The following is a 25,691-nucleotide window of genomic DNA, read 5'->3' on the forward strand; positions in this document are numbered from 1 at the left end:
TATTTAGCTTTAATTGACATTGTTTATTATTGCTGTTTTCCCTCATTTTCATTGTTTATTTCATTATGCTATTGACTGAATTGACATTGTTTATTATTGCTATTCTCCTTATTAGCTATAATCTGACCAACATCTCAATCTGTTCCCTGTTAAATTTAAGTATTATATTGTTTTGTATTTATGTCACTTTGGACAAAAGCGCAACCATAACCATATGAGGTGTAGGCTATGATAGGAATTTTGCAAATCACACACTATAAATATGATAGAGAAGCAGAAACAGATAGTGACGGTAAAGGTATTTTAATAAATTGAAGAAACACTATATGAATATTACATTAGAGTCTACTTGGAGTATTTCATTCTCTCTCGCTCACACACACACACACACACACACACACACTAAAAACCCTGAAAAAGGACTGTTTTGCAGAGCTTTTTTCTCGTGCTCCCTTTCTGAAGTTCAAGAGAGGTGAGCTTGGCAATGTGGTGCAGCCTTATCTTGAGAAACACAGACACAACCAATGACAACAGGTCGAAATGATGGCTGTCAATCCCAAACTGTGTGTCCTCAATGTGTTCCCCAAGTAGAAAAACATCCTCTGTTCCAATCTCCTCCCGGACGATGTGTGTGACTGTCGACACCTTCGGAGCTTGATTTGTTGAAGATTGGCGGATCACCCTCTCTGCAGCTTTCAGCACCTTATAATAATAATAATAAATAAATTATATTTATAATTATATAGCGCTTTACACAGTGTTCAAAATAAGAACAAATCAACCTTAATATACAAAGATGAAAAAAACAAGATAATAAAATCAAACCTTCACTGTGCCTTGTGATGGAATCACTAGGCCGCCGTTATTTTTCAGGGTTAGAAGGTGGTAGCTCTTGTCAAATGAAGATGGTACAGCATCACTGACCAAGCTTACACGACACACGTCACAGGACAGCTTTCGTAGAACCTGCCGGACTACAAACCCTGCTATGTAGACCAGAGCATTTTCCACCAGACCACCAAACCTAGTGGGGAGATAACTGTGGTCACACACAAGGGCTGAAATGTTGGTGAATGGAGATGGGTGCTCTTCAGCAGTTTCAGCAGAGGACATCTCCACAGCAGACAGGGACACAGTGCTATCTTGGGCAGCCACATTGCCCGTCTCACCAGGTGAGACACCACACCGAACCATCAGACGGCGGAAGATGGCCTGGAACTGGCGTGCCGATGGATTGTTATTCCAACCGCCTTGTATGGAAAACAGGCACACAATACATACATTACTCACAAGATATAACAAAGATATTCATTAAGTATATTTTCAGAATGTATTGTAATTAAAAGAACACCAACCCTACCTGATGCTCTGATTGAATTAAATAGGAGCTCCAAGTGATCCTGGCTGAACCTGTATGTGAGCACATGCCGCTGAACTTGGAGCAGTTCAGGAATCATCCGCATCAATGTGTCGATATTGATGACAAATCCAATGACGAATCCATTGTTAACTGGCATTAGCTTAGCATCGTTAACGTTACGGTAACATCAAAGATCCTTGCTACTTCTCAACTCTGGTAATATTCTATTCACAAAATACAACCAACAGTATAGTAATGTTAAATCTTACTTGTGAAAAGTAATCCCCCGAGCCCTGCTTTCGATGGTCCGCCGATTGGAGCAGGAATATCCTACACAGTGTTCAGGCATGTTCTCTCACTTCTGCTGCTGCTACGCAATGTAATCAATTCCAGAGTATGCCCGGTCCAAGATGGCGGCCGCATTTCTCGTTTCCAGCAGCCAATGGGGCGTCTCTTTATGTCTATGGTCTCTTCACTGTGTGTGAGGTACTCTGATGGTTGAGAGGTAAGCACAGTAAGATAGGTGGAAATGCATGGTTTTATGATAGTATGTTTGTCATTGGTGGGATTGTAACATTTTTAAAAGTTAACTAATTTTAAACAGTTTTACCCGACTATATTTTGCAGCACCGTGTTTTGTCGTCTATTTGGAGTTAGCAACAGAGATAGCCTAACATATACTCCCAAATCAACTCCGATACACAAATGCATAGCAAAATTCTTAATTTAAATAATATATATATTTTTTTAAATTTACATGTATGCAATACTATAAATCCATTAAATTCCAAACCCATGTGACCTAAAGACTTCAAAGCATGTGCAAATTATTAAGAAAGTTATTCACTAAGCCTTGTGCAATATAGAATATTAAGAATAATAATAATATTTATTGCATTTTGCTATGAAAGGGACATTTTCTTGAATATTTCTTAATGAAGACATTAAAGGGATCATTATTAAAAAAAAAACTAGCATCCTGCATCTCTGATTTGCCCGATTCAAAAAAAAAAAAAAAAAATATATATATATATATAAATTGCTTTGATTTATAGGGATTAAACTAATAAACTATTTTGACTAGTGACTTTAGCATTTGTTTTAATAATGTTTATTTAGAGTGTAATTTATTCTGCTTACCTGACTCGTGCAGAATTCTGTCCTGATGTTTGGCTGTGGTTCCTCCATCATCACTCTTCAGCAAATGGTCTTTGTATGGAGGCCACCATGATCTATAAAGATCTAGATGTCTCTTCTCCCACAAACTCCTCTTTCAGGTATGTTTTTTCTTTGTTGTTGTTTTTTCAACAACATTGACTGTATTTTTGCATGCCAAAACTTAGGGCTGCGTGATATTGAAGAAAAATGCATTATGCGATTGAGATAACTTGTAAAATAATTAGATATTCGATATGCAATTCAATAATGCTTAAATTGTGTAAAATAAACATAAACAAGTAACTATATATAGCGTGCAATAACTGCATGACTTTAATGCTTCAAAAGATTACAAAAAGTCCAAAAAAGATTTAGGTCGACGCAGAGAGCAGACTATATTGGATCTGACAGTAATGACACAACACACAAGTGTGAGTAATTGTTTTCATTACGTGGTCACTATTGCTTTATCTGTTATTACAGATCATTTGATATGAGTATTTATGCGTTTTTAATCGAAATCACTGCAGAGACTGTGAAGGACGTGTACTGTCAAACATACACAACTCTTAGCCAATCATAGCAGTGGGTGTTTACTTCTGAGTCTACAATCCTCCACAGCTATTCAGACAGAGCGCCCTGATGAGGGGGGTTAAAAACAGGACAGAAAATAGCCTATTACTTCTACATTATGATGTTTTTTTATTTAAAAATCTTGATAACATTGTAAGTGGACCTCAGAGAACAGTACAAAATAATAAAAAAACAAAGGCAGTTCATGACCCTTTTAAGCATTATAGTATTGAATATTGCATTATTTAGTGAGTTATCATGTTGCATTTTTCTTCATTATCGTGTAGCCATACTTATAATTGCAATCTTACAAACTACTCCAACTCAAACTTTCAGGAAAGATGTTTTTAGATAAAAACTGACAATGAATCAAGGGACGTGAATCAATGGACTTGATTCATTTCTGACAATGAATCAAGTTATGTTGAGCTTTGAAGATTATCTTGGACAAAATGTGTGAATACAATAAAACTTCATTGATCACAAAACTCCTTTTTTTTTAGATTTATTTTTGGCATTTTTGCCTTTATTGTGACAGATTGCAAAGTGGGTGGGTGGGGGGGGGGGTTGGGAAAGGTCCTCGAGTCGGGACTCGAACACGTGCTGACCTGAAGCGCTACAGTGCCGTATGTCGGCACGCTGCCCACAAGGCTAACAGCGTTGACACAGCTTATTTTTTGCAATTATCCAAAAGACCATGGTTCCTGGCTCAATTTTTTATTTTTATTTTTTTCTGAAGAAAAATAAATTAAATAAAGTATATTTATTGAATAATACATTTTTGTAGGGGGGTGAAAATGATGTTTTAGATTAATTGAATAAAATGACACATTTTCTATAAATGTATTTTATAATGCTAAATTATAAAATAAAGTTTGTCCAGAGTTGAATAGTAGAAGACAGTTTAACCCAATTCATTATAAAAAATAAAGAAAAGTAAAGAAAAACAAAAGGACAAACTGTTCAGACTCAGGTAGGCTGTGTTCACACTGTCACTATTTGGGAGTAACAACTGCATTCACTTACAGATGTGAGTCTCAGTGTTCTCTAACCCTAACTGAAGTCAAGCAGTATTCTATTTGTGATTATTACCTCTAATTATAGCAACAGTGAGTAAAGTATTATCAAAGATGGCGACAGCCGTACTACTAAAAGTCTTAACACAATTGGCACAACAAGAGTCCAGTCAAGGCATGACTTCATCTGTTAAATCTGCACCAGCAGCATCTTTTATAACTGACTCGAATAATCCTATCTACTCCAAACACAGAGCACAAAACTTGAGAAAGTGCTTCAATAAACACATTGTGTGTGGTTTTCCCTGTCAGATGCTTCGACAGATGCGTGTTTCTCCAGTGCATAACTTACATTTGATGGTTGTGTCCTTCTCTACTTTTGGAAATAATTGAAGAGAATAGGAGTGTAATAATTCTGACTAAAACTGACATTTTTCTAAAATATTTCATTTAAATGTAGGTTTAATATTCTACATGTTGTATTTATGAGAGCAGTAACTGTAAAGGGGGTATACATGTAATTACTACAGTTGATGCATGTAAAACAATTGCTTAGCAGCTATGTTAATTTACTATATTCAGAAAATACATGTTATATACATGTGAATACCAGTTAACCAGTCTGTTTTATTTTTAGCATTTTAAATGTCTTATGTTTTAAAATGGCGGGCAAATAACTTTTTGTTTTAGAATCTGATGTTTATATTTTAACCCTTTTTTTGCGAGCCTACATAAATACATTCACTATGTTTGTTTTCTTTGACTTCAGTTTTCACGTTGTTTGGAGGACAAAATTGGGCAAGATATAGGGTCCCACTGAAATTCTTAATCTTTAATTTGTAAACAGAATTTGCTGATTGCTCATTACAGGATTAAGTCCCTTGTACCTGCATCAGTCTAGCAGTTGGAACAATCCTTTAACGGTTGCATACTTTTTTTTTTTTTTTTAGTTATGAGCTAAATGGGAGAGCCAAAATCTGTTTATTTCTGCTTGTCTTAGATCAGTTTGGAGGACACATACGCGGGGCAGCTTTGGATTATTTTGTGTGCTGTTTAATGTATGATAGTTGGAATGTTGTTCAGTTTTGTTCATTACTGTCAGCTTTCACCGCAATACTGTTAAATGAGCGATTATCTCTATCAAACCATCAAACATGGACCTTAAAGGGATGGTCAAATAAATGAATATTGTGACAATCATGTTCATCAGTCTGATCTAGTACAGAGGTTGTTGACAGTATTGTGTGCATGTTGCTGCATTGTACATAGTGTTCACTGCCCAATATGGTGTGATTGTTTACACCTTCAGTAACTTGTTTATTATTTCCTTATAAAATGCTCTAACATCTTTTTCCATTTCTTTTCTCCACCAGACACCCTAGGAAATGGTTCATCCTAAGATGCACAGATCTACCGTCATTCCCACACCCATCTTGCAAGAAAGTTTCATTAAGTGCAGTCTATAACCAGTGTTTGCCATGCACGGTCTGCTTCTTGTTTATTGCAGATGTTATGGATTATTCTATTAGAGATCTTTATACTCTTTATTTGAGACTGTTATTATGTAGAGACTGTTATGTTGTGAATAAAGTCAACTCACCTCGGTGCTTTTAGCAGTTAATACATTAAAGTGTGTCCTTATGTGTTTTATTATTTAAAGATTGTTATAAAGTTTATTACAGGCTCAGTGAATTTTCTTTAGAAAATAAAGTGTACTGTAAACTGTCATAATCCAGTCTGGGACATTTGTCAGTATTACTAATTCTGAGAGTCATCAAATCAAATTTGTGTAGTGTTTCATCCAAAGGCTTCTTCCTCATTCAGTTAAACATCAAGGGTTTTCTGTGCTTTTGTCACCTTTAACTTACTCATTGGAGAGCATAATTTGCAACAAAATATGAATTATATGTATTACTCTATATTTCAATGCACAGAATGGAGTCAAAGAACCACCTGACACAAACCGTTCACCTTCATACAGACCATGGTATAAATTGAAGTGTTACTCAAATTTTCAAGCTTGTAATGTTAAACAGTTGAAATTGTAAGCAGCAGTCAAGCTTGGTCTAATTTATGCTTTCTGCAAGATGACAGACAAGGACTGTAAACCAACGATAAAGTAGGTATAATTACAGTTAGCTTGAAACAAGGGTCACTTTTTAAGAAACTGGGCTGACATTTTTTGCATGTATTTTTGTCTATGGAGGGATCAAGCAAACAAAGGGATAGATGATCAAACAAACAGATTTAAAGGCTGGTTGTGCATGATGGGTTTCAAAGAGTTTTTCTGTGTGAGTTTGTTGTTGTATTTGTATTTTATTATAATGTCTTTGGACGCGAGCGGTGCGATGCACGCTACAAAAGAGAAACCCCATAATCACTATCGTCTGGATGCGACGCGACTCCTCGTTATATTTCTAGCATAATCCAAGCTCTTTGCAACAACGGTTGCGTCTGGTGTTACATTAAAAACCCAAGTTCTACTGATTCGTCTGCTTGACTTGATCCATCGCTGAGTGCACGGCAGGACGTACTTTCAAATGTTGAATATTCATCGTATAGACGTCCTATAGAGGTAAAGGCGACGACTCATTAACAACAAAAAATGTTCGATCGAATGCGACGTTTATCAGATGCTACGATCTTTCACAGACGTCTCCGCGACGTACCTGTGCTGTCTGGGTGGTTGCTATGGCTACCCATGTCCAGGATATTTGACTTTCAACCCAGTTAAAGAGGCTCATGGTATCAATTTCTACATCTCTCAAAGAAGCAAGTGAGTCTATCTCTACTTTAATCTAAACAATTGCAACAACTCAAAGGCCAGGCAAGCACATTTTCATAAAGCAGATGCTTCTTCAGATAAAAACATAAAATAACAGTTAGCAAGAAATTCCATTTCGCAACAATATATTGCCAAATGCATCTCCTTACAAAACCATTCTACAACAGATAAAAACATGAAATAACAGTTAGCAAGAAGTTCCATTTCCCAACAATATATTGCCAAATGCATCTCCTTACAAAACCATTCTACAACAGATAAAAACATAAAATAACAGTTAGCAAGAAGTTCCATTTCCCAACAATATATTGCCAAATGCATCTTCTTACAAAACCATTCTACAACAGATAAAAACATAAAATAACAGTTAGCAAGAAGTTCCATTTCGCAACAATATAGTGCCAAATGCATCTTCTTACAAAACCATTCTACAACAGATAAAAACATAAAATAACAGTTAGCAAGAAGTTCCATTTCGCAACAATATATTGCCAAATGCATCTTCTTACAAAACCATTCTACAACAGATAAAAACATAAAATAACAGTTAGCAAGAAGTTCCATTTCGCAACAATATATTGCCAAATGCATCTTCTTACAAAACCATTGTAAAACAGATAAAAATATAAAATAACAATTAGCAAGAAGTTCCATTTCGCAACAATATATTGCCAAATGCATCTTCTTACAAAACCATTCTACAACAGAGACAAGATACAGATACATGGCAGTTCCCTTCCAGGAACTTCGAGCTGCGTCGAAACGCATATGGGAACGCCTTCAGCATGACCAGGCTCTGAATATGATGTGTAATCAGTCAAACAAGGGCGAGGCGTCACGGGCGGGGTGACGTCACGACCAGGAAGCATATAAGCACGTGCGGCGGAGCCGGCTTCAGCTTTTTGTCATTCAGCGAAGCGCTCTGTGTGTGTCAGTTTTATTTACTGTTGTTTGTCCTAGTTTTAAGTGGAAAGCATTCAGTATCATGCCAAAGCCAAGGGCAAGCTCAGGGGTGAAGCTTTCAGACCACGTTTTGAGTCGTGTGTGCATCCTTGCCCTCGCTATATCACGAGCGAGGACACACACGATTTTTGCGTGGTCTGTCTGGGTGCGGAGCACGCAGAATCGGTCTCTGCACCCGGGGAGCCTTCGCGAACTCCCCATGCGGTGCCGGTCCCGCTGCTGCCGAGGCAGAGCGGCGGTGCACTCGTGGGGCTCGCAGGCTGATCTGGCTGGCGAGTGTGAGACGGGCATGTCCTTATCTCCTCCCGTATCCGCCAGATCTGGCGCCCCGTCTCTCGGTGTGGAAGCTGTCTCTTCCCCCGAGACGAGGGCTCAATGCTTCGTCTCTCTTCCTCTGAGGAGGTTGATGTGACGAGCGTTCACGGGGTTTCGCCGCCTCTGTCACCCCAATATGATATAACTATGAGCTTTGTAAGCTGCAGTGTTTCCACAAGCATAAAATGAATAAAGCCGGTCCCGCTTCTGCCTTTAAATCAGAGAGAAAAAAAGGCAGAGCGGCGGCTGCGCTCGCGGGGCTTGCAGAGAGAAAAAAAAGAGAAAAAGGCTGATCTGGCTGGCGAGAGTCAGACGGGCATGTCCCTATCTCCTCCCGCGCCTGATCTGGCGCCCCGTCTCTCGGTTCGGAAGCGGTCTCTTCTCTTCCCCCGAGACGAGGGCTTGACGCTGCGTCCTCCGAGGAGGTTGATGTGACGAGCGTTGACGAGGTTTCGCCGCCTCTCTCGCCCCAGAGAGCTACTTCTACACAGGAGCCTTCCGTTTTCCCCGATCTCCTCACCGAGGTGTCGAGATCGCGGGTGAAATCTTTTCGTCCCGGCCATTCGTTCCCGCGGGAACTGAAAGAGCGCGGGTATGCGGCGATGCCGCGGGTTGAACAGACGCTTGCGAGCTATCTGTCTCCCTCTACGGCATCGCCTTAGAAGGCTCCTGCTCTGCTTACAACATCTTTGGTGGGCAGAGGGTATGCGCGCTCTCTAAACTCAGGTGGCTGCTGGGCGGGCGCAGCCTCCTCTGCATACCAGCTCCTCGCGCAAAAGGTCCTGACGGGCGAGCCCCAGGACCGCGGAGGGCGACCCCTACTGGGGTGGAGTGGCTTGAACCGCGGCACTCGGTGACCACTTCACCTCGGTGCCCTCCAGGGACTTGTCTGCTGACCCTGCCGCTGTTCCAGGGCACAGCCGGTCCCAGCGAGTATATTTCTCAGGTTTGTCCGCCCGGCAGCGCGGAGCCGAGAAACTCGCCTCAGCCGCTGGATTACGCGTCTCATTCCGGTGCGCCGCATCGAGACAGCGGTCTGGCCGCTTCTCTGAACCCAGAGGTCAGTCTCGAGAGACTGATTCCCTTAGTAGAGCATTTGACAGCATGGCAGCGGCTACAGAATGTGTCTCCTTGGGTCCTGCAGACCGTAGCAAGAGGCTATCGTATTCAGTTCGGCGGGCCACCCCCGCCGTTCTGCGGGGTTGTTACGACTGCGGTGCTCTGGTTTTGGAACAGGAAGTTGGTACTCTGCTGAGGAAGGAAGCCATCGAGTTGGTTCCTCCTCACGAGACCCAGTCCGGTTTCTACAGCCGGTACTTCATTGTTCCGAAGAAGGATGGAGGGCTGAGGCCCATACCGGATCTGCGTCTACTGAACCGCTCACTCAGAAAGCTGAAGTTCAGGATGCTTACTATCAAGCAGGTCGTGACTCAAATCAGGTCCGAGGACTGGTTTGTCCTGATAGATCTCAAAGACGCATATTTCCATGTTTCCTTCCTTCTCACAAGAAGTTCCTGAGGTTCGCCTTTAGGGGCAAAGCGTACCAATATCGGGTTCTTCCCTTCGGCCTAGCACTTTCACCCCGCAGTTTCACCAAGTGTGTGGATGCGGCACTGGCCCCGTTGCGGCTTCAGGGCATCCGCATACTCAATTATATCGACGATTGGTTGATCTTCGCTCAATCAGAGCGGTTGGCGGTTCGGCATCGAGATGTCGTTCTCGCCCACATGAAAGAACTGGGGTTGAGACTGAACGCCAAGAAAAGTGTGCTTTCTCCGGTTCTGAGAATCACTTATCTAGGCGTGGTGTGGGATTCAACCACGATGCAGGCACGATTGTCCCCTGCTCGGATCGAGTCGATCCTTACTACAGTCAGGAGAGTGCGAGAAGGCCAGTCACTCACTGTCAAGCAGTTTCAGAGACTGCTGGGGCTCATGGCAGCTGCGTCCAGCGTGATACCTTCTGGCCTGCTGTACATGAGACCCCTACAGTGGTGGCTCAAGACCAAGGGGGTCTCCCTGAGGGGAAACTCACTCCGCGCTGTCAAAGTGTCACGCCGTTGTGTCCGTGCCTTCGACATGTGGAGGAATCCTTGGTTCTTGTCCCAGGGCCCGGTGTTGGGAGCTCCTTGTCGCCGCGTCTCGCTAGCGACGGACGCTTCCCTCACCGGTTGGGGTGCGGTCATGAGTGGCCACCCTGCCCGCGGTCTGTGGAGAGGTTGACACCTGACGTGGCATATCAATCGGCTAGAGATGTTAGCGGTGTTCCGTGCACTCAAGCACTTCCTCCCAGACCTGAGAGATCACCACGTGCTGGTGCGCACCGACAGCACGGCAGTGGTCTCTTACATCAACCACCAAGGAGGTCTGCGGTCGCGCCCCTTGTACAAGCTGGCACACCAGATCCTTGTGTGGTCCCAGGGCAAGCTCTTATCTCTGAGAGCTATGCACATACCTGGGCATCTCAATGTGGGAGCAGACATCCTGTCGAGGCAGGGGCTGAGGCCCGGGGAATGGAGGCTTCACCCCGAGGTGGTGAAGCAGATTTGGGGTATTTTCGGCCAGGCCCAGGTGGACACAATGTCCTCTCTGGTTCTCGCTGACCCCTCCAGCTCCTCCGGGACTGGACGCTATGGTACAGATGTGGCCGAGGCTCCGTCTGTACGCCTTACCCCGATCGCTCTGCTCCCTGGAGTTCTGGCGAGAGTGCGCCGAGACGAGGTCAGTCTACTGTTAGTAGCACCGTTCAGGCCTTCTGTCCTTCTCCCTTCGGGGAGCCAGACCAGGAGAAGCACAACCGTATGTGTCCAGTGCGAGCACTAGACGCATACATCCACAGGTCCTCCCTGTGGAGAAAGCGGACCAGCTGCCCGTGTGCTATGGTCCGCCTAAGAGGGGTCTTCCTGCTACGAAGCCCTCCTCTTAGTAGGTGGATTGTGGGTGCCATGGCATGGCATAAGAGGCCTCTGAGCTCCCCCCGCCGGTGGGAGTCAGAGCGCACTCAACCCGAGGTGTGGCGGCCTCCGAGGCCTTCTGGGCAGGTGTTCCATGCAGGACATCTGCAACGCAGCTGGGTGGTCCACGCCCCTGACTTTCGTTAGGTTCTATGACCTCGACATCCGAGCCACTCCCGGCTCCTCTGTCCTTTCGTACTGACACCAGGCAGGGACTTGTCAGTCTGGCGGCGTTGGTATCTCGTTCCCATATGCGTTTTCGACACAGCTCGAAGTTCCTGAAAGGGAACGTCTCAGGTTACGTATGTAACCATGGTTCCCTGAAGGGAACGAGACGCTGCGTCGCGTTGCCACACTTCCGGCATCCCTGCCAGCGCTTGCTTCATGACTTGAAGCTGAAGCCGGCTCCGCCGCACGTGCTTATATGCTTCCTGGTCGTGACGTCACCCCGCCCGTGACGCCTCGCCCTTGTTTGACTGATTACACATCATATTCAGAGCCTGGTCACGCTGAAGACGTTCCCATATGCGTTTTCGACGCAGCGTCTTGTTCCCTTCAGGGAACCATGGTTACATACATAACCTGAGACGTTTCTGGGTAATTTTAGCCACACACACACACACACACACACACATCCTCAGACTTTTACAAACTTTTACCGTTCTCATTCTGGTTTTACCACTATGGTTATTAAAAAGTAAACAAAGTAAAAAGTAAAGAATAGCATTAAATGATCATTTATTAAAATTATTCTACTGTTTTTATGTGATTATTTTGACAATTTTGAATGCATGTTGTACATCTAAATGTAATGACTTGTAATAATGTGGCTTGTAGTGCATGTTTTTCTTTTCAGGTGGAAGGAATATCACTTTTCTAGTTTTGATTTACCAACAGTTGATGAGATAAGTGTGTTCAAAAATCAAGACCACAGCTTGTCAGTCAGATCTTATTCCCACATATCTGGTTAAGTCTGGTTTACCTTCTCTTTTAGCCATAACCCCTATATGAAGAAATCTGGCATGGATTATAATCACTCAGAAAACTCTCAACCCATCTCTAACTTACCCTTTTTTGTTCTAAATGATCAGAAAATATAGTTGCTCGACAGGTACATGCTCATCTTGCAGTGAATGACTTGTTTCAGCAACTTCAGTCTGCCTATTGTCCATTTCATAGCATGGATTATTACATTAACATATTCATTTGAGCACAGAATTTAACCAGCTTGCAGTTTAATACTGGATATCAACATCTGTATCATTTGCATCATGTTCATCAAAATTATAAGTTTTTATTTTGTTGAGATTAGGAGTTGTTTATTGTTTTGCTTCCTGATTTATAAATTTTTTCTTTAAATTTACATGCATGAGAACATTTGCCATTTTACACTGGTTTTACCATTGTGCTTTCATATGTGGGAGACAAAAAATACAAACTAAACCTAGCCCTACACCAAAGAAGAGCACTGGGTAATTTTTATTGGGCCCCAATAACGTTACACTGTTAACTTAGCTGGGGACACTTAATTTCCAGCGATATCGTCGACTTGATTGCACAGACATTATTTAAACTGAACTGAGCTGGACGATCACATCACTGAATTCAATAATGAAATGCCTTTAACTGAAAATTGAGTGTTTAATCTTGTCATTTTACATTATTGACACTATTTTCCTATTTTGATATTGTGCAGTTGCTTTGACGCAATCTGTATTGTTAAAAGCTCTATAGAAATAAAGGTGACTTGACTTGTTCTTGAGCTTGTGTAAATGAAAGAGCCTCGTAGAGTCTGATCTGGAGTTCAGTGTTTGAGACACTCATTAGATCGATGTAGGGCTGCACGATTAATCGAAAAAAATCGCGATCTCGATTCATACATAAATGCGATCTCATTTCTGAATGACGGCGATTCACTTCCGTGTATTTCCCTGCATTCAGATCATGCTGCATTCACGCGTTATTGGTCACTCACACAATAACAAAACACTGTTAATTCACCAATCAATGATAAATCTCGATCACTTTTCTCCTCGGCAGACCTAAACGGAGTTAATAGGCGCTGTGCAGAATGATCACCGTATGACATCAAAGTACCACGAGAGCGGTAAGAAAGCAGTCGGATCCTATGCATTCAATTCAAGAGAGCACTTCTAGTGTGTCATTCAGCATGGCTGCGTCCGAAACCGCCTACTCAATGAGTACGTACTTATTTTCAAGAAGTACTTAGCGAGCGCTAAAAGCGAACGTACTCTACAGCCAAATCTCGTTGAGTATGAATGAGATCCGCCATGTTTACGTTATCATGTGATCTATGACGTTATAACAAGCGCAAAAACAAAAGATATGAGTGACAGGTTTAATTCATCTCTCTGTAAATATGTTGAGGCTGATGAAATTTGCTCATTTTTGGTCTTGTTGAAGAAACAGCTGCCCTTATGATTGTAGTATAACCAACAAATTTAGGGTTGATTTAAGTTTTTATATTTTTAACTCAACTAATATAACCCCACAGTTTCATCCTTAAAGATATAATTTTTTATTATGAAAAACCAAAATCGTTCATCCACATGCAAAACTGGCTTAAATCTCCTTTGTTTTCCTCTTTTTCTTTCGTTTCATCCCTGAGGCTTATAAATAACAAAAACAAATGCAATTTTAATGCATTATGATTATATTAATTTTATGATTATTCAAAGATATTTAATCTATTTGTCCCTGTGTATATAATCTCATACTATGATGTACGCAAACCAATTGTTTTCTTTTTCTTTTGTGTCAGTATGATTGTTCATTGTTAAAGCTACTACCATCTTTCCCAGAGCTTGTATATTCTGCAGAAATAATAAATAATAATAAAAATAAAATAAGAGCGACAGGCACACAAACATCTCAAAGCATCAATAAATCCACAACCCTCCCTAGTATGTTTTCCTCCATGTTTATAATTTCTGTGCAGCCAAGGTGAATACATCTCAATTTTCAGTCAAGTCATGAATTAATGCATATGTTAATGAAACAATTATATTTAATTTACTGACAACAGGAAACATGAACAAATTAGTAAAATGTAAATAAAAGTAACCATGACAATAAATAAACAAGTCAACAACACATGAAAAAGCTTTGTTCTAACAATCATGTATTTATAGGCAGTGAACCACATCTACTGCATCTCAACACAGCTGAGCCAGTTCTGCAGCTTTATTCTGATGAAGAGCACTGTGTCCAGCTTCACCTGTCTCTGCTGTCCATCACGTCCCTCACTGCAGCAGTCAGACTTTATATTTGTGTTATCCTTTTTTCCCACAAATACCGCTGTCACCTGCTCCAGCACAAAAGCTCTGCATCAAATGCACAGAAATCAAGAATCAGAAAAGCGCTGCAACAGCTTCGTTTGAAATTACAATAATTAAAATAAACTAAACCTTAAGATTTAAAATCATTTGTTATTAATTTCAGTAACTGAAAGGTTTTCAGCTCACTGAGAGCCTTTGAGTATACTTTTAGAATATGTTATTAAATATTAATAACATATTAATATTTGTCTCTTATTAAATAGACATTTAATGGTCTTTAAGTGTATGAGGTTTATGTAAATGCAGTTTGGAGATGCGAGTGTTTACTGGAGCTGTTCACTATAAAAATACACTGTAACGTCACTGTCTAGCATCTACACCTTCAGCAAATCAACAGTTTACTATACAGTAGCTCAAGAAATGCGATTTTAACCGTGTTTTTGATCGATAATACTCACATTTGTAAACACCCGCGTCGCTGATCTCCGTCAGGTTCGATGATGACGTATCCTCTCGCGAGGGCTTCTGGGATAGAAAAGTGTCCATCGGATGAACACTCGAGAATCTGGGCTGAAGCAGTAGGACATCCGGGAACTTCTCGACTACTCCTCTATGAATACTGAGGTTTCGGACATACTTATTCGCTCACCTTCTGCTTTTCCCCTACTATATAGTAGAGAAGTAGGCATATTCGGACGCACTTAAGTAGACGCACGTCCGAATCTCGTGAGAATTAGTACGTCACCCAGGTACTTCCTGCCTACTCTTTTATGAATCCGAAGGATTCCGACATACTTATCCGCTCGCCTACTGCATTTCCCCTACTATATAGTAGAGAAGTAGGCAGTTTCGGATGCAGCCAGAGTTTTCACTTAGCTTTTCACTTAGCTCTCCCTACCATGCAAGAAATCATTCCTTGACAAAGGCTTCTTGCCGAAACATTGGTGGTTAAGTAAATAAAGTAGTTTTTATTTGCAAGTGAGTGTGCGGTCGTATTTTCCTCTCCATGCAACTTTGGCGTCTCCTGACCTGCACCTTGTAAGGTGTGCATGTGCTTGTTTATTTCATTAAATTCTCAAATTCAAATCAGCAAGCTCTCGAGTTTTGCTACTCTTTTACCTTCATATATAATTCACTCCCTGGTTGTAATGCTGCCTTCACGTGCTATTGGAAATTTCCTATTTCCCATTTATGAAGTCATGATTACGAGCTTGTCGTATTCAAGTGCTTTGTTGTTGGAAAGAATCAAATGTAAGCATCCCATTGGTTGACAATCATATAAACATTCACCGCGCTATACATGCAGTTTGCTGACAATTCCGGAATTTTGGTCAAATACATGCTTATTTCACTGTTTTTGAAACATTCAATTTGCTTCGAATGATCGTACATATCTAGCCTATAAATACACTACTTTAGTGACAAGACAAAGGGATGTAGTTGTTGTGAGAACAACACTGACATCAGCAATGGTTGTCCCCTCCACCATGTTTAAAGTTTATGACCCGCCCAACTCGGAAACTCAGGTATCAAAATTATTTCAGAATTTCCCAGTAGTAAATATAGTAAATATGACTTGAGAGGCCGTTCATGTCCAATTTCCGATTAGGAAACTTGTATTTACGATAATTCAGATAACACATGAAGGCAGCATTAGACACACATTTAAAATCCAGCCACTGTTTTTAATTATTTTCAAGTTTATGCCTAATGCTTCTAATTTTGTTTGTTGGTTTTCGACATAAAACTTGAAATTATTTAATTGAGTAGCATCAGTACTTTTTGAACATTTTCAACACATTTTAACAATACCATGATAACCATGGTCATTTTTGTCACTAATCATTATATGAAATGTTCATACTGTTTTATCTCTAGTTAAGATGCACTATAAAAACAACTACTAGTTATGTGTAGACAACTACAGTATGATATGCAGAGTACTTTTTTCCATAAAGACCTGTATTCTCTGATTCTGTTCTTTTCTCTAACATTAAAGGGTGACGTGTATACAAAAAACTCTTTCAGGTTTATATCGGTTTGTATTGTTCAATAGAGATTTATGATACATTGTTTCAGAGATTTATGTATGGTATGAGCAGCTCTCAGACACTTTTTAATATATATATATATATATATATATATATATATGTATATATATTTATTTATTTATTTTTTAAGTAACACATAAAATAAATAAGGTTAGTGATCCTCACTCTATTTTGTGTTAAATCGAGTTTTCTTTACATGCAAGTTCTAAAATGAATCCCATAAGCATATCCAATCATATTGCTCATTTCTTCTCATTTGTTAATTTCAGTCACACCCTCAGCAACATCTTTGACTCTGACTGTATTTAAAGCAGCTGCACTTCTGGTGTCTGTGCTCTATAACACAAGAGCAGCTTCACACCATGTTTGCTCTGGGTCTGCTCATCTGTGTTGTGCTGAGAGCACTCGGTGCTCAGGCAAAAGTATTCGATGACTTTGAATGTAAAGAGTATTTCTACAAAGGCATAGAACCAACAGGAATGGATCAAAATGCCAAGAAAATCTGTCAGTGGACGTCAAAATCATGTTATTATTACGCTACGCTGTACTCGGTTCATCACAGGATTCCTCTCTACAGCGCCTATACATTTGACCCTGCATGCTCAAGCGACAGTGGAAGTCAAAACATCTGGCATTTAGAGCCACAGGTAACTATGTACTTCACTGTCTAACAAAAGACTTTCATTAGCAGTGTAAGCTCTGCTTTCCATTTTGCTTTGTCATTCAGAATAATACATAAAATACATTATATGAATGGTAAACATATCCACTGAGAGACAACGTAGACAGTAAGAGCATAACCTTTTTTCCACACAACATTTGAAACAAACAAGTCTTTTCTCACAAATAATAAAACATCGAACTAAACATCTTGCACAATATTTCTTCTGTAGATTTCCCAACCTACATCCACAACCTATTACATGGTCCGTGAAAATAAAAATTATCAAAACACTTTTAAACAAAGTCAAGCCATCAGCAGTGACTACTCTGACTCTGGATATGATCGTGGACACCTGAACCCCAACAGCTTCCAATGCAGTGATGGCCGTACAGCAACATTTACACTGACCAACGCTGCACCTATGGACCGGTGTTTCAACCGGATCCACTGGAAGGATTGGGAGAGCACTTTGAGAAGTTTTTTAGAAGGCAAGTTTAAAAGTAATAATGCTTCTGCAACAGCCTACATTGTCACAGGAACTGTACCCAGTGCAACTGAACGGATCACTAAAAGGGTGACAGTGCCCTCTCACATCTGGACAGCCGTCTGTTATAAACACAAGAATGACACAAAGTCTTTCTCCTTCGGCTATATGGGCAAAAACAAGCCAGAGCCTGACATACGCCTGATGAGAGTCTCAGCCCTGAACAAGAAGCTCAGTGAACTTTATAGTGCGCACATTAACATTTTTAAGGATGATTGTTTTGGTGACAATAAATCAGATGAGGTTGAGGCCAAATTTCAGAAATTAATGAGCTCGGATCTGCAAAACAAACGGAAAAGAACCATGAGTAGTGGCAGCCTATCTTCTAACACCAAGATGAAGAAGAATTAATTAGCCTTTGACAATTAATACTAAAACATGACTTTGGAAATTGATTGTGATTGTACTTACTAACCTACAGACTTTCTAGTATAGGAATGTCTTTAATATTTGCTTCTGAAATTAAAAGCAGCTGAAAATGTATTTTTTCCCCTGATGATTTGTATCCAAAAACAAAAAGCTCAATAAAAACATTTATGCATCTATAAATCATTTGCAATTATTTTTTTTTACACAAAGTAGTAACTTAGTTTTTCATCAAATCGGACATTTATGATCGTAGACTGTAATGAATGTACATCAAAGCTTACAAAATGGTGTGATTTAAATGAAGGATAAATCAAACTTTATCCACACTCATGTGCCCAGAGACACAGCAAATGCACAGACATCTCCATCCACTCACTTCCACTCCTCAGCAGATAACAGTCAGCCCAAGAAATGTTCATTTAAGTTCACATTTCACATTTATTAATGAAAAAATGTTTGAAACTGTTCAAAAACAATGTGCTTTAAACTTTAAAATGTGTGACAATGTATCGGGGTGACCAACACGGTAATCAAAGTAAAGTCTTTATTAAAGAAAGTTTTTCACATACTTTTCATGTACAACTTTAAAAACACCAATACAGAAGGCTAAAAACACAAAGGTGTAGAACAATATATTGTGTGATAAAAAAAAAGAGAAAGTTTTCACATTCAACTTTTAAAAAACGTTAAAGGGCATATTGCAGGTTAGAGACTCCAGTGAGTCGATGTATAGAGAAATACTGTAGGAACTAGATTTTCTTTAAAATATACTATTAAGGCTTCTGGAGTCGTTTTTGTGAGAGAATTTTACTTCTGCATCTGAAACGCGCCAAAACCGGAAGTGACACATCAAAAGGGAGAGCGGTCCATTTAAATCACAGGAAAACAATGGATCACAATGACAGTTCGGACGCTGAGGAAATTTTAACACTAGTGTGGGGGTCACATTCTCCACTAAGACCCAGTATGTAATGTATCTAACTCCCTGATGCACTGACTGTCCTCAGCTGTGACCATGGCCTCGCATCTCCCACACAAGCACATATAAATCAAAAACCTGTTTATCTCTCTCTCTCTCCTGCGGTGATAAGAAACCACTATCACGTAACGTGATAGTGTGAAATTTCTTGTGTTGTTTAAGAATACCCTTATAATATATTATAAATACAGGCTTCATAGAAAGTGCTACCAAATAGAGGCTGACATTTTTTCGGGAATCCCGCGGGAATCCCACGGGATGGGAAACAAAATCACTATTAATAACGTGATTGGGACGGGACTGGAAAAAATGTAAGCGGGAGTGGGTGGGACCGGGAATCGTAATAACACTATGATAATTATAACTATACAGAAATATACCTTTTAAATAAATAAACTAATTTTGAACTCAATACTAGTTGTCCTGTCTCTTTATGCTCTCCTCCTGTTTGCTTTGGTGTAGCCGGTTAAGTGAATGGCGTGCTCCACACACCCGTAACAGTTGGTGGCGATAGTGCCAACCACCAATAATGGTAGAGAAGAAGTAGGCTTCTTCACGCACTTTTTAGCCGCGAAAATCATAACCAAAATGGAGGCAGACGTGAAAGCTACACTGCAACGACTACTGTCTGAAAATAATACGTCAGTTGTGCTCACGGATATTTCTGGGCGGTCTGAAATAACTAAAAAAATTTTACGCGTTGACAAAGATGGCGTGAAAACGCCATACGCCAGCTGCAAGACTTGTAGACAACTGATTAAGTACTTTTCAGACTCAGGCACGAGTGGCCTTCAGCGTCACACATGCAAAGCAGCCCTCTCGAGGCAACCGACAATTTCTTCCTTCCTTATATAATGTGTGTGTGTGTGTGTGTGTATGGATGGATGGATGATTTGCATAAAATTCAACATGAAACACACTGTGCATTAAGATGACTTTCAGTTCAATAAAATAAAATACAATTTGGATTTTTATTCAACTAAGCTGGGCATGCTGTGATCTGTACTGTATTTTTTTTTTTACTGTAACTGACAGATTCCAGCCAAAAAAAAAAACAACAACACGGGAGTGGGAGGGAATGGGAGTCATTCTTCTGGGATTGGGACGGGACGGGATTTCCCCCCTTTTTTTTATGGGATTGGGATGGGACGGGATTTTTTTTTGTGGGAGTGGGACGGGAGAGGTTTGAAAATGGACTCCCGTGTCACCCTCTACTACCAAAATGTATTCTGATCTTAGATCTAAGATGGCGCCGCGCACAGCAGACATGGTGCTTCGCTATCCAGTTGTTTGAGTGTTTTTGTTAGTTTTTCCTGTTTTTTGTTTCTCAAACTCGATCAGTTTTACCAAAGAACTGCTGAACATTCTGCAGAACACGCCACAAAATCTCCTACCAGTTGATTATTCGGATGTTTTGCTGGACATAGTAGTCGGCGCAGCGCCGCTCATTGTTTAGAACGGCGTTGCCTTGCATCCATCTAGCGACTCTCTGCTCTCTACCCAACAAAACGGACAAACTCCTTCTGCTCTCCCGGACAAATAAGGATTTTTCAAACTCTGCTGCTTTGTGTTTCACGGAAACCTAGCCGAACGATACCATTCCAGTACGTTACAACTTTCAGCTGATCAGAGCAGATCGCGACGCAGAATCAACGGGGAAATCATGCGGCGACGGGACGTGCTTCTACATCAATGAAAGGTGGTGTCAGGTGTTAACAGTGTTAAAGAAGATGTGCTGTTCAGATCTAGAAACGCTTTTCATCAACTGTAGGCCTTTCTATTTGCTGTGGGAGATTTGCTCGATCATTCTCGTGAGTGTCTACATTCCACCGCAAGCGCACGTGAGCTCAGCTTTACAGAAACTCGCTGATCTGATCACAGACACAGAACAACACCACCCAGGCTATGTTTTAATGATTCTTGGGGACTTTAACCAAGCAAATCTCTCATGTGAACTGCCAAAATACAGACAGCATGTTACATGTCCCACCAGAGAAAGTAATATATTGGATCACTGATACACCACAATAAAGGATGCGTATCACTCTGTTCCACGGGCAGCTTTCGGGCTCTCTGATCACTGCCTGGTTCATCTTATACCAAAAACTTAAATCTTTAAACCTGTGGTAAAGACTGTAAAGAGATGGACCAACGAGACAGAGCGGGTTTTACAACCCTGTCTCAAACTTACTGATTGGAGTGTTTTTGAAGCTGCTGCCACCGATATGGACGAGCTCACAGAGACCGGATCCTATTGGGGAGAGTGTGGCAGGCTCTGATTGGTCTTCCCAGTGTTAATTGTTAATTAGTAGCATATATAAGTTTGTTATTTGAGGCGGGCACTATGTGGGGATGTTTTCTCCAGAGTGTCTCTTTCTGATTCTTTACATATTTGTTCTTTTGGCATTTCTTATATCTTGTAGTTAATGTTTTGTTGTTATATTTATTTATTTAATTTCTTTATTATCCCTAGACTTATGCTTATAGTCATTACTGACTGCTGTTGTTTTAGTTTAATTAAATAAAACAATTAGCATTGATATCTTTTGTTATTTGACCTTTTTTGTTGCGTCTTTTAAACGAGCTGGTCGTAACAACTGTAACTTCATATATCAGTTACTGCGAGGATATATGCATTCCCACCAGGACTTATGTAACGTACAACAATGATAAGCCATGGTTTACAGCAAAACTCAGACATCTTTGTCAGGCCAAAGAGGACGCCAACAGAAATGGAGACAGAGTCTTGTCCCATTGCAGGAATCTCATTTTTCATGGTATCTTCTTCAAATTTGAAATATGAACTCATGAGACACATGGTTTTCGATCCATTACTTTTCTGGATTGCTCCAGGACTTATTTCATGTATTTGTATATGAAATAAAAAAACATTCAGTGTGGAAAAATATTTTTCAAGGCACGTCAGTGCCTATAACAACAATCAGGCCAGGAACACACTGAATAAGGAGATTAGAGTGGCTAAAAGGACCTACGCTAAAAACCTGGAAGATCAGTTAAATTCCAATGACTACACTTCAGTGTGGAAAGGCATGAAAGCCACCACCAAGTACAGGAAACCATCCCCCAGCACTGAGGTGAATCAACAACTTGCTGAAGATCTGAATGAGTTTTATTGTAGATTTGAAACCCCCCACACCCGTCCTGACCATCTCTCTACACAACCGTTAGTTAAGACCTCCTGCAATCCCCCTCTCCTGTACTTCAGATCAGTGAAGAAGATGTGCGCCAGGTCTTCAGGAGGAACAAGAGAAGGAAGGCACCAAGCCCAGATGGTGTGACACCAACCTGCTTGAAAACCTGTGCTGACCAGCTGGCCCCATCTTCACACAGATCTTCAACAGATCACTGGAGCTGTGTGAAGTCCCTTCCTGCTTCAAACGCACCATCATCCCTGTTCCAAAGAAACCAAAGATAGCAGGACTTAATGACTACAGACCTGTGGCTCTAACATCTGTCGTCATGAAGTCATGTGAAAAACTGGTTCTGGCTTATTTATACATGTTCCTGCATAGTTTTTCAATTATAAAATAATAGACAGATTTATTTGAGCACTAAAAAATACAAAAATAATTATTTGAGTAATAAAAAAGGAAAAAAAAATAGAAAAAAAATGCTTTGTATATAGTATGTATACTGAAGTATTCTTCGTTATTCGTTATTACAATGATAAATATCACTGCCAGACGTGAAGTGATATTGCCAGACATGGTCATAGAGTCAGTAAACACACGCTGATGTGTTTCCATTCAGATTATAATCAAACAGATGGGCCATATAATCAGTAATAGCTGATCAATGAATCACAATGATAGCCGTCATAGAGTCGCTAATAAACACGCTGATGTGCGTCCATACAGATTATAATCATGCAGACACGGCCACATTCCCCACACAATACACACACACACACATATAAAAAATGTAGAAGAAAAAAAAAACATTTTTTTATGGATAAAGCAGATCGCTAAGTTATGCCCCGCTCAGATGACAGCGTGCGTCACAGAAGCGTCACTGCCGGCAGGAGGGAGCGCCAAATTCAAATAATCTATATTCCGCTTTTCTGAGACTTTTTTTTCCGTAGACGGTCTCATTATTTTTGTAAAACCGTATGCTGTAACATCGTTTTGTTTTTTTACCACCAAGACGCTGTTTTTGAGCGTAATTTATTCCATAACGGACGCGAACAATAACTCTCTGAAGAAATGAAACGTAAACAAAGGAATATTCATCCTTATTACAACGTTAGTGTTTCGCTGGACTAAAAGTGCTCGCTGGGATGTTTTTCTGTGGACCCTTACCTCTCTAACTAAACTGGGATTTCAGCAGTGGACGCGTTTGTGGCTCGTTATTACAATGATAAAGGTACGTACGGCTTTTTTACTCTGCGTGTTTGGATGTGTACTGCTTACACAAATGTAGCAAATTTGTGCCACTCATTCCTTATAAGCTTTCCATCGAAAAACAGCGATCTGTCGTCGATGCTTGAGGCTTAGACCCTCAGAATGATATATAGTTTGACAAGATTAACTTTGTCCCGTTTCATTTATTCTATTAGAAAACAATGACACATGCAAACAAAGATCGTTCAGTGCGAGGTCGCTCTGGTGCAGGCTAACAGGTTAAAGGACATCACTGGACCCCCTGCAGTTTGCTTACCGAGCAAACAGGTCCGTGGATGATGCAGTCAACATGGGACTGCATTTCATCCTGCACCACCTGGACAAATCAGGGACTTATGTGAGGATCCTGTTTGTGGGCTTTAGTTCGGCCTTCAACACCATCATTCCTACACTCCTCCAGACCAAACTAACCCAGCTCTCTGTCCCTAGCTCTATCTGTCAGTGGATCATCAGCTTTCTGACAGATAGGCAGCAACTAGTGCGATTGGGGAAATCCATGTCAAACAGCCCCTCCACCAACACTGGTGCCCCTCAGGGCTGCGTTCTCTCCCCACTGCTCTTCTCCCTCTACACCAACGACTGCACCTCTAAAGACCCCTCTGTCAAGCTCCTGAAGTTTGCAGACGACACCACACTGATCGTTCTCATCCAGGACGGTGACGAGTCTGCCTACAGACAGCTGACTGTCTGGTGCAGTCTAAACAACCTAGAGCTCAACACGATGAAAACAGTGGAGATGATCGTGGACATCAGGAGATACCCCCCTGCACTCCCCCCAATCACCATCATAGACAGCACTGTGACTGCAGTGGAGTCATTCAAGTTCCTGGGATCCATCATTTCTCAGGACCTGAATTGGGACACTCACATCAACAAAGGTTGTACTTCCTTCGCCAGTTAAGTAAGTTTAACCTGCCACAGGAGATGCTGAAACAGTTCTACTCAGCCATCATTGAGTCTGCCCTGTGCACTTCAATAACTGTCTGGTTTGGTCCGGCTACAAAATCAGGGATCAGAAGACTACAGAGAATGGTTTGGACTGCTGAACGGATTATCGGTGCCTCCCTACCCACCCTCCAAGAATTGAATACATCTAGAGTGAGGAAAAGGGCTCAGAAAATCACTCTGGATCCCTCACATCCAAGTCATCTCTTTTTTGAACTTTTGCCATCTGGCCGGCGCTACAGAGCCACAATTACCAGGACAGCCAGTTACCCATTATGCAATAACAATGTGCAATAACCTTATATTTATTTGCTACCACCTCCATCCTTGTACATCCCTGCAAATCCTTCTGTTCTTTCCCATTCTATCATCACTTGCACAGCTGTATATACAATCATTTATGTTTCAATTATTATTATTATTGTTATTTTATATATATATATATATATATATATATATATATATATATAAAATAACAATAATAATATGAGAATTATAAGATGAGAATAAAAAGTACACACATATATATATATATATATATATATATATGTGTGTGTACTTTTTATTCTCATCTTATTTTTATTGTCTGTGTGTCGTTGTTGTCTCTGTGAACTGGAAGCTTATGACACTAAAACAAATTCCTTGTATGCGCAAGCATATGTGGCAATAAAAGCTCTTTCTGATTTTGATGATCTCCTTGTCCAATGAATCTCCTGGACATGGCGCCAGCGGCAGCACCAATACTACAGCGAGAATAAAACTTCTGCCTTTTTTCTTTGCATATACGTTTGGGCAGTGTTTTGCAAATTTCCCCACACCGTGACGTAGACATGTGGGGGCGTGTTTAAATGAGCCGTTTTAGGAGGGTGTGGTCGAGTCTTAACTTTTATAAAGAATATCTCTTTGGTTTTGAGACTTTAGTCTTTGCAACTTCAGGGATCTTATCAGTGCACAAACAGCTTGTAACACTCCAAAGAGAAAGGAAAACTTGAAAGCATCATATGACCCCTTTAAGAAAATGATGAGATTGTTAAAGGAAATGATTGTTTTGAGTAATTTTCATTTTGAATTAGAATCGTTAACAAAAGATTTAAAAACTTTAAGAACACAGACTTCTACTCTAACATCCAAAAAGTGTTAGATGCAGTTTGAGCATACACCCTGTCAGAAATAAAAACAGGTGTCGCTCAACTTATAGTTAGCAACAGTTAAAACGGCCATGTATCTGTATCTTGTCTCTGTTGTAGAATGGTTTTGTAAGAAGATGCATTTGGCAATATATTGTTGCGAAATGGA

General features: G+C 40.6%; 1 protein-coding gene and 1 long non-coding RNA gene across 2 annotated transcripts in view; both read left to right on the forward strand.

Annotated features, from left to right (window-relative positions):
- LOC306855355 overlaps positions 1 to 25,691 on the forward strand; it is a 1,003,769-nt gene that overhangs the window by 656,009 nt on the left and 322,069 nt on the right. The gene's annotated exons all lie outside the window — the stretch shown is intronic.
- Positions 16,811 to 18,228, forward strand: LOC306855283 (endonuclease domain-containing 1 protein-like). The gene is made up of 2 exons (XM_079393857.1): positions 16,811 to 17,120; positions 17,367 to 18,228. The coding sequence occupies exons 1-2, from the start codon at positions 16,836 to 16,838 to the stop codon at positions 18,030 to 18,032; spliced, it is 951 nt and encodes a 316-aa protein (XP_079249983.1). The 5' UTR covers positions 16,811 to 16,835; the 3' UTR covers positions 18,033 to 18,228.

The sequence above is a fragment of the Barbus barbus genome (genome assembly GCF_936440315.1).
Source record: "Barbus barbus genome assembly, chromosome: 3".
Lineage (NCBI taxonomy): Eukaryota > Metazoa > Chordata > Actinopteri > Cypriniformes > Cyprinidae > Barbus > Barbus barbus.

Excerpts from the sequence above, each read along its gene's own strand:
- LOC306855283 (XM_079393857.1), top strand. The coding sequence starts at position 16,836 with ATGTTTGCTCTGGGTCTGCTCATCTGTGTTGTGCTGAGAGCACTCGGT. Across the intron at positions 17,121-17,366 it reads TCTGGCATTTAGAGCCACAG|ATTTCCCAACCTACATCCAC; the intron begins GTAACTATGTAC and ends TTTCTTCTGTAG.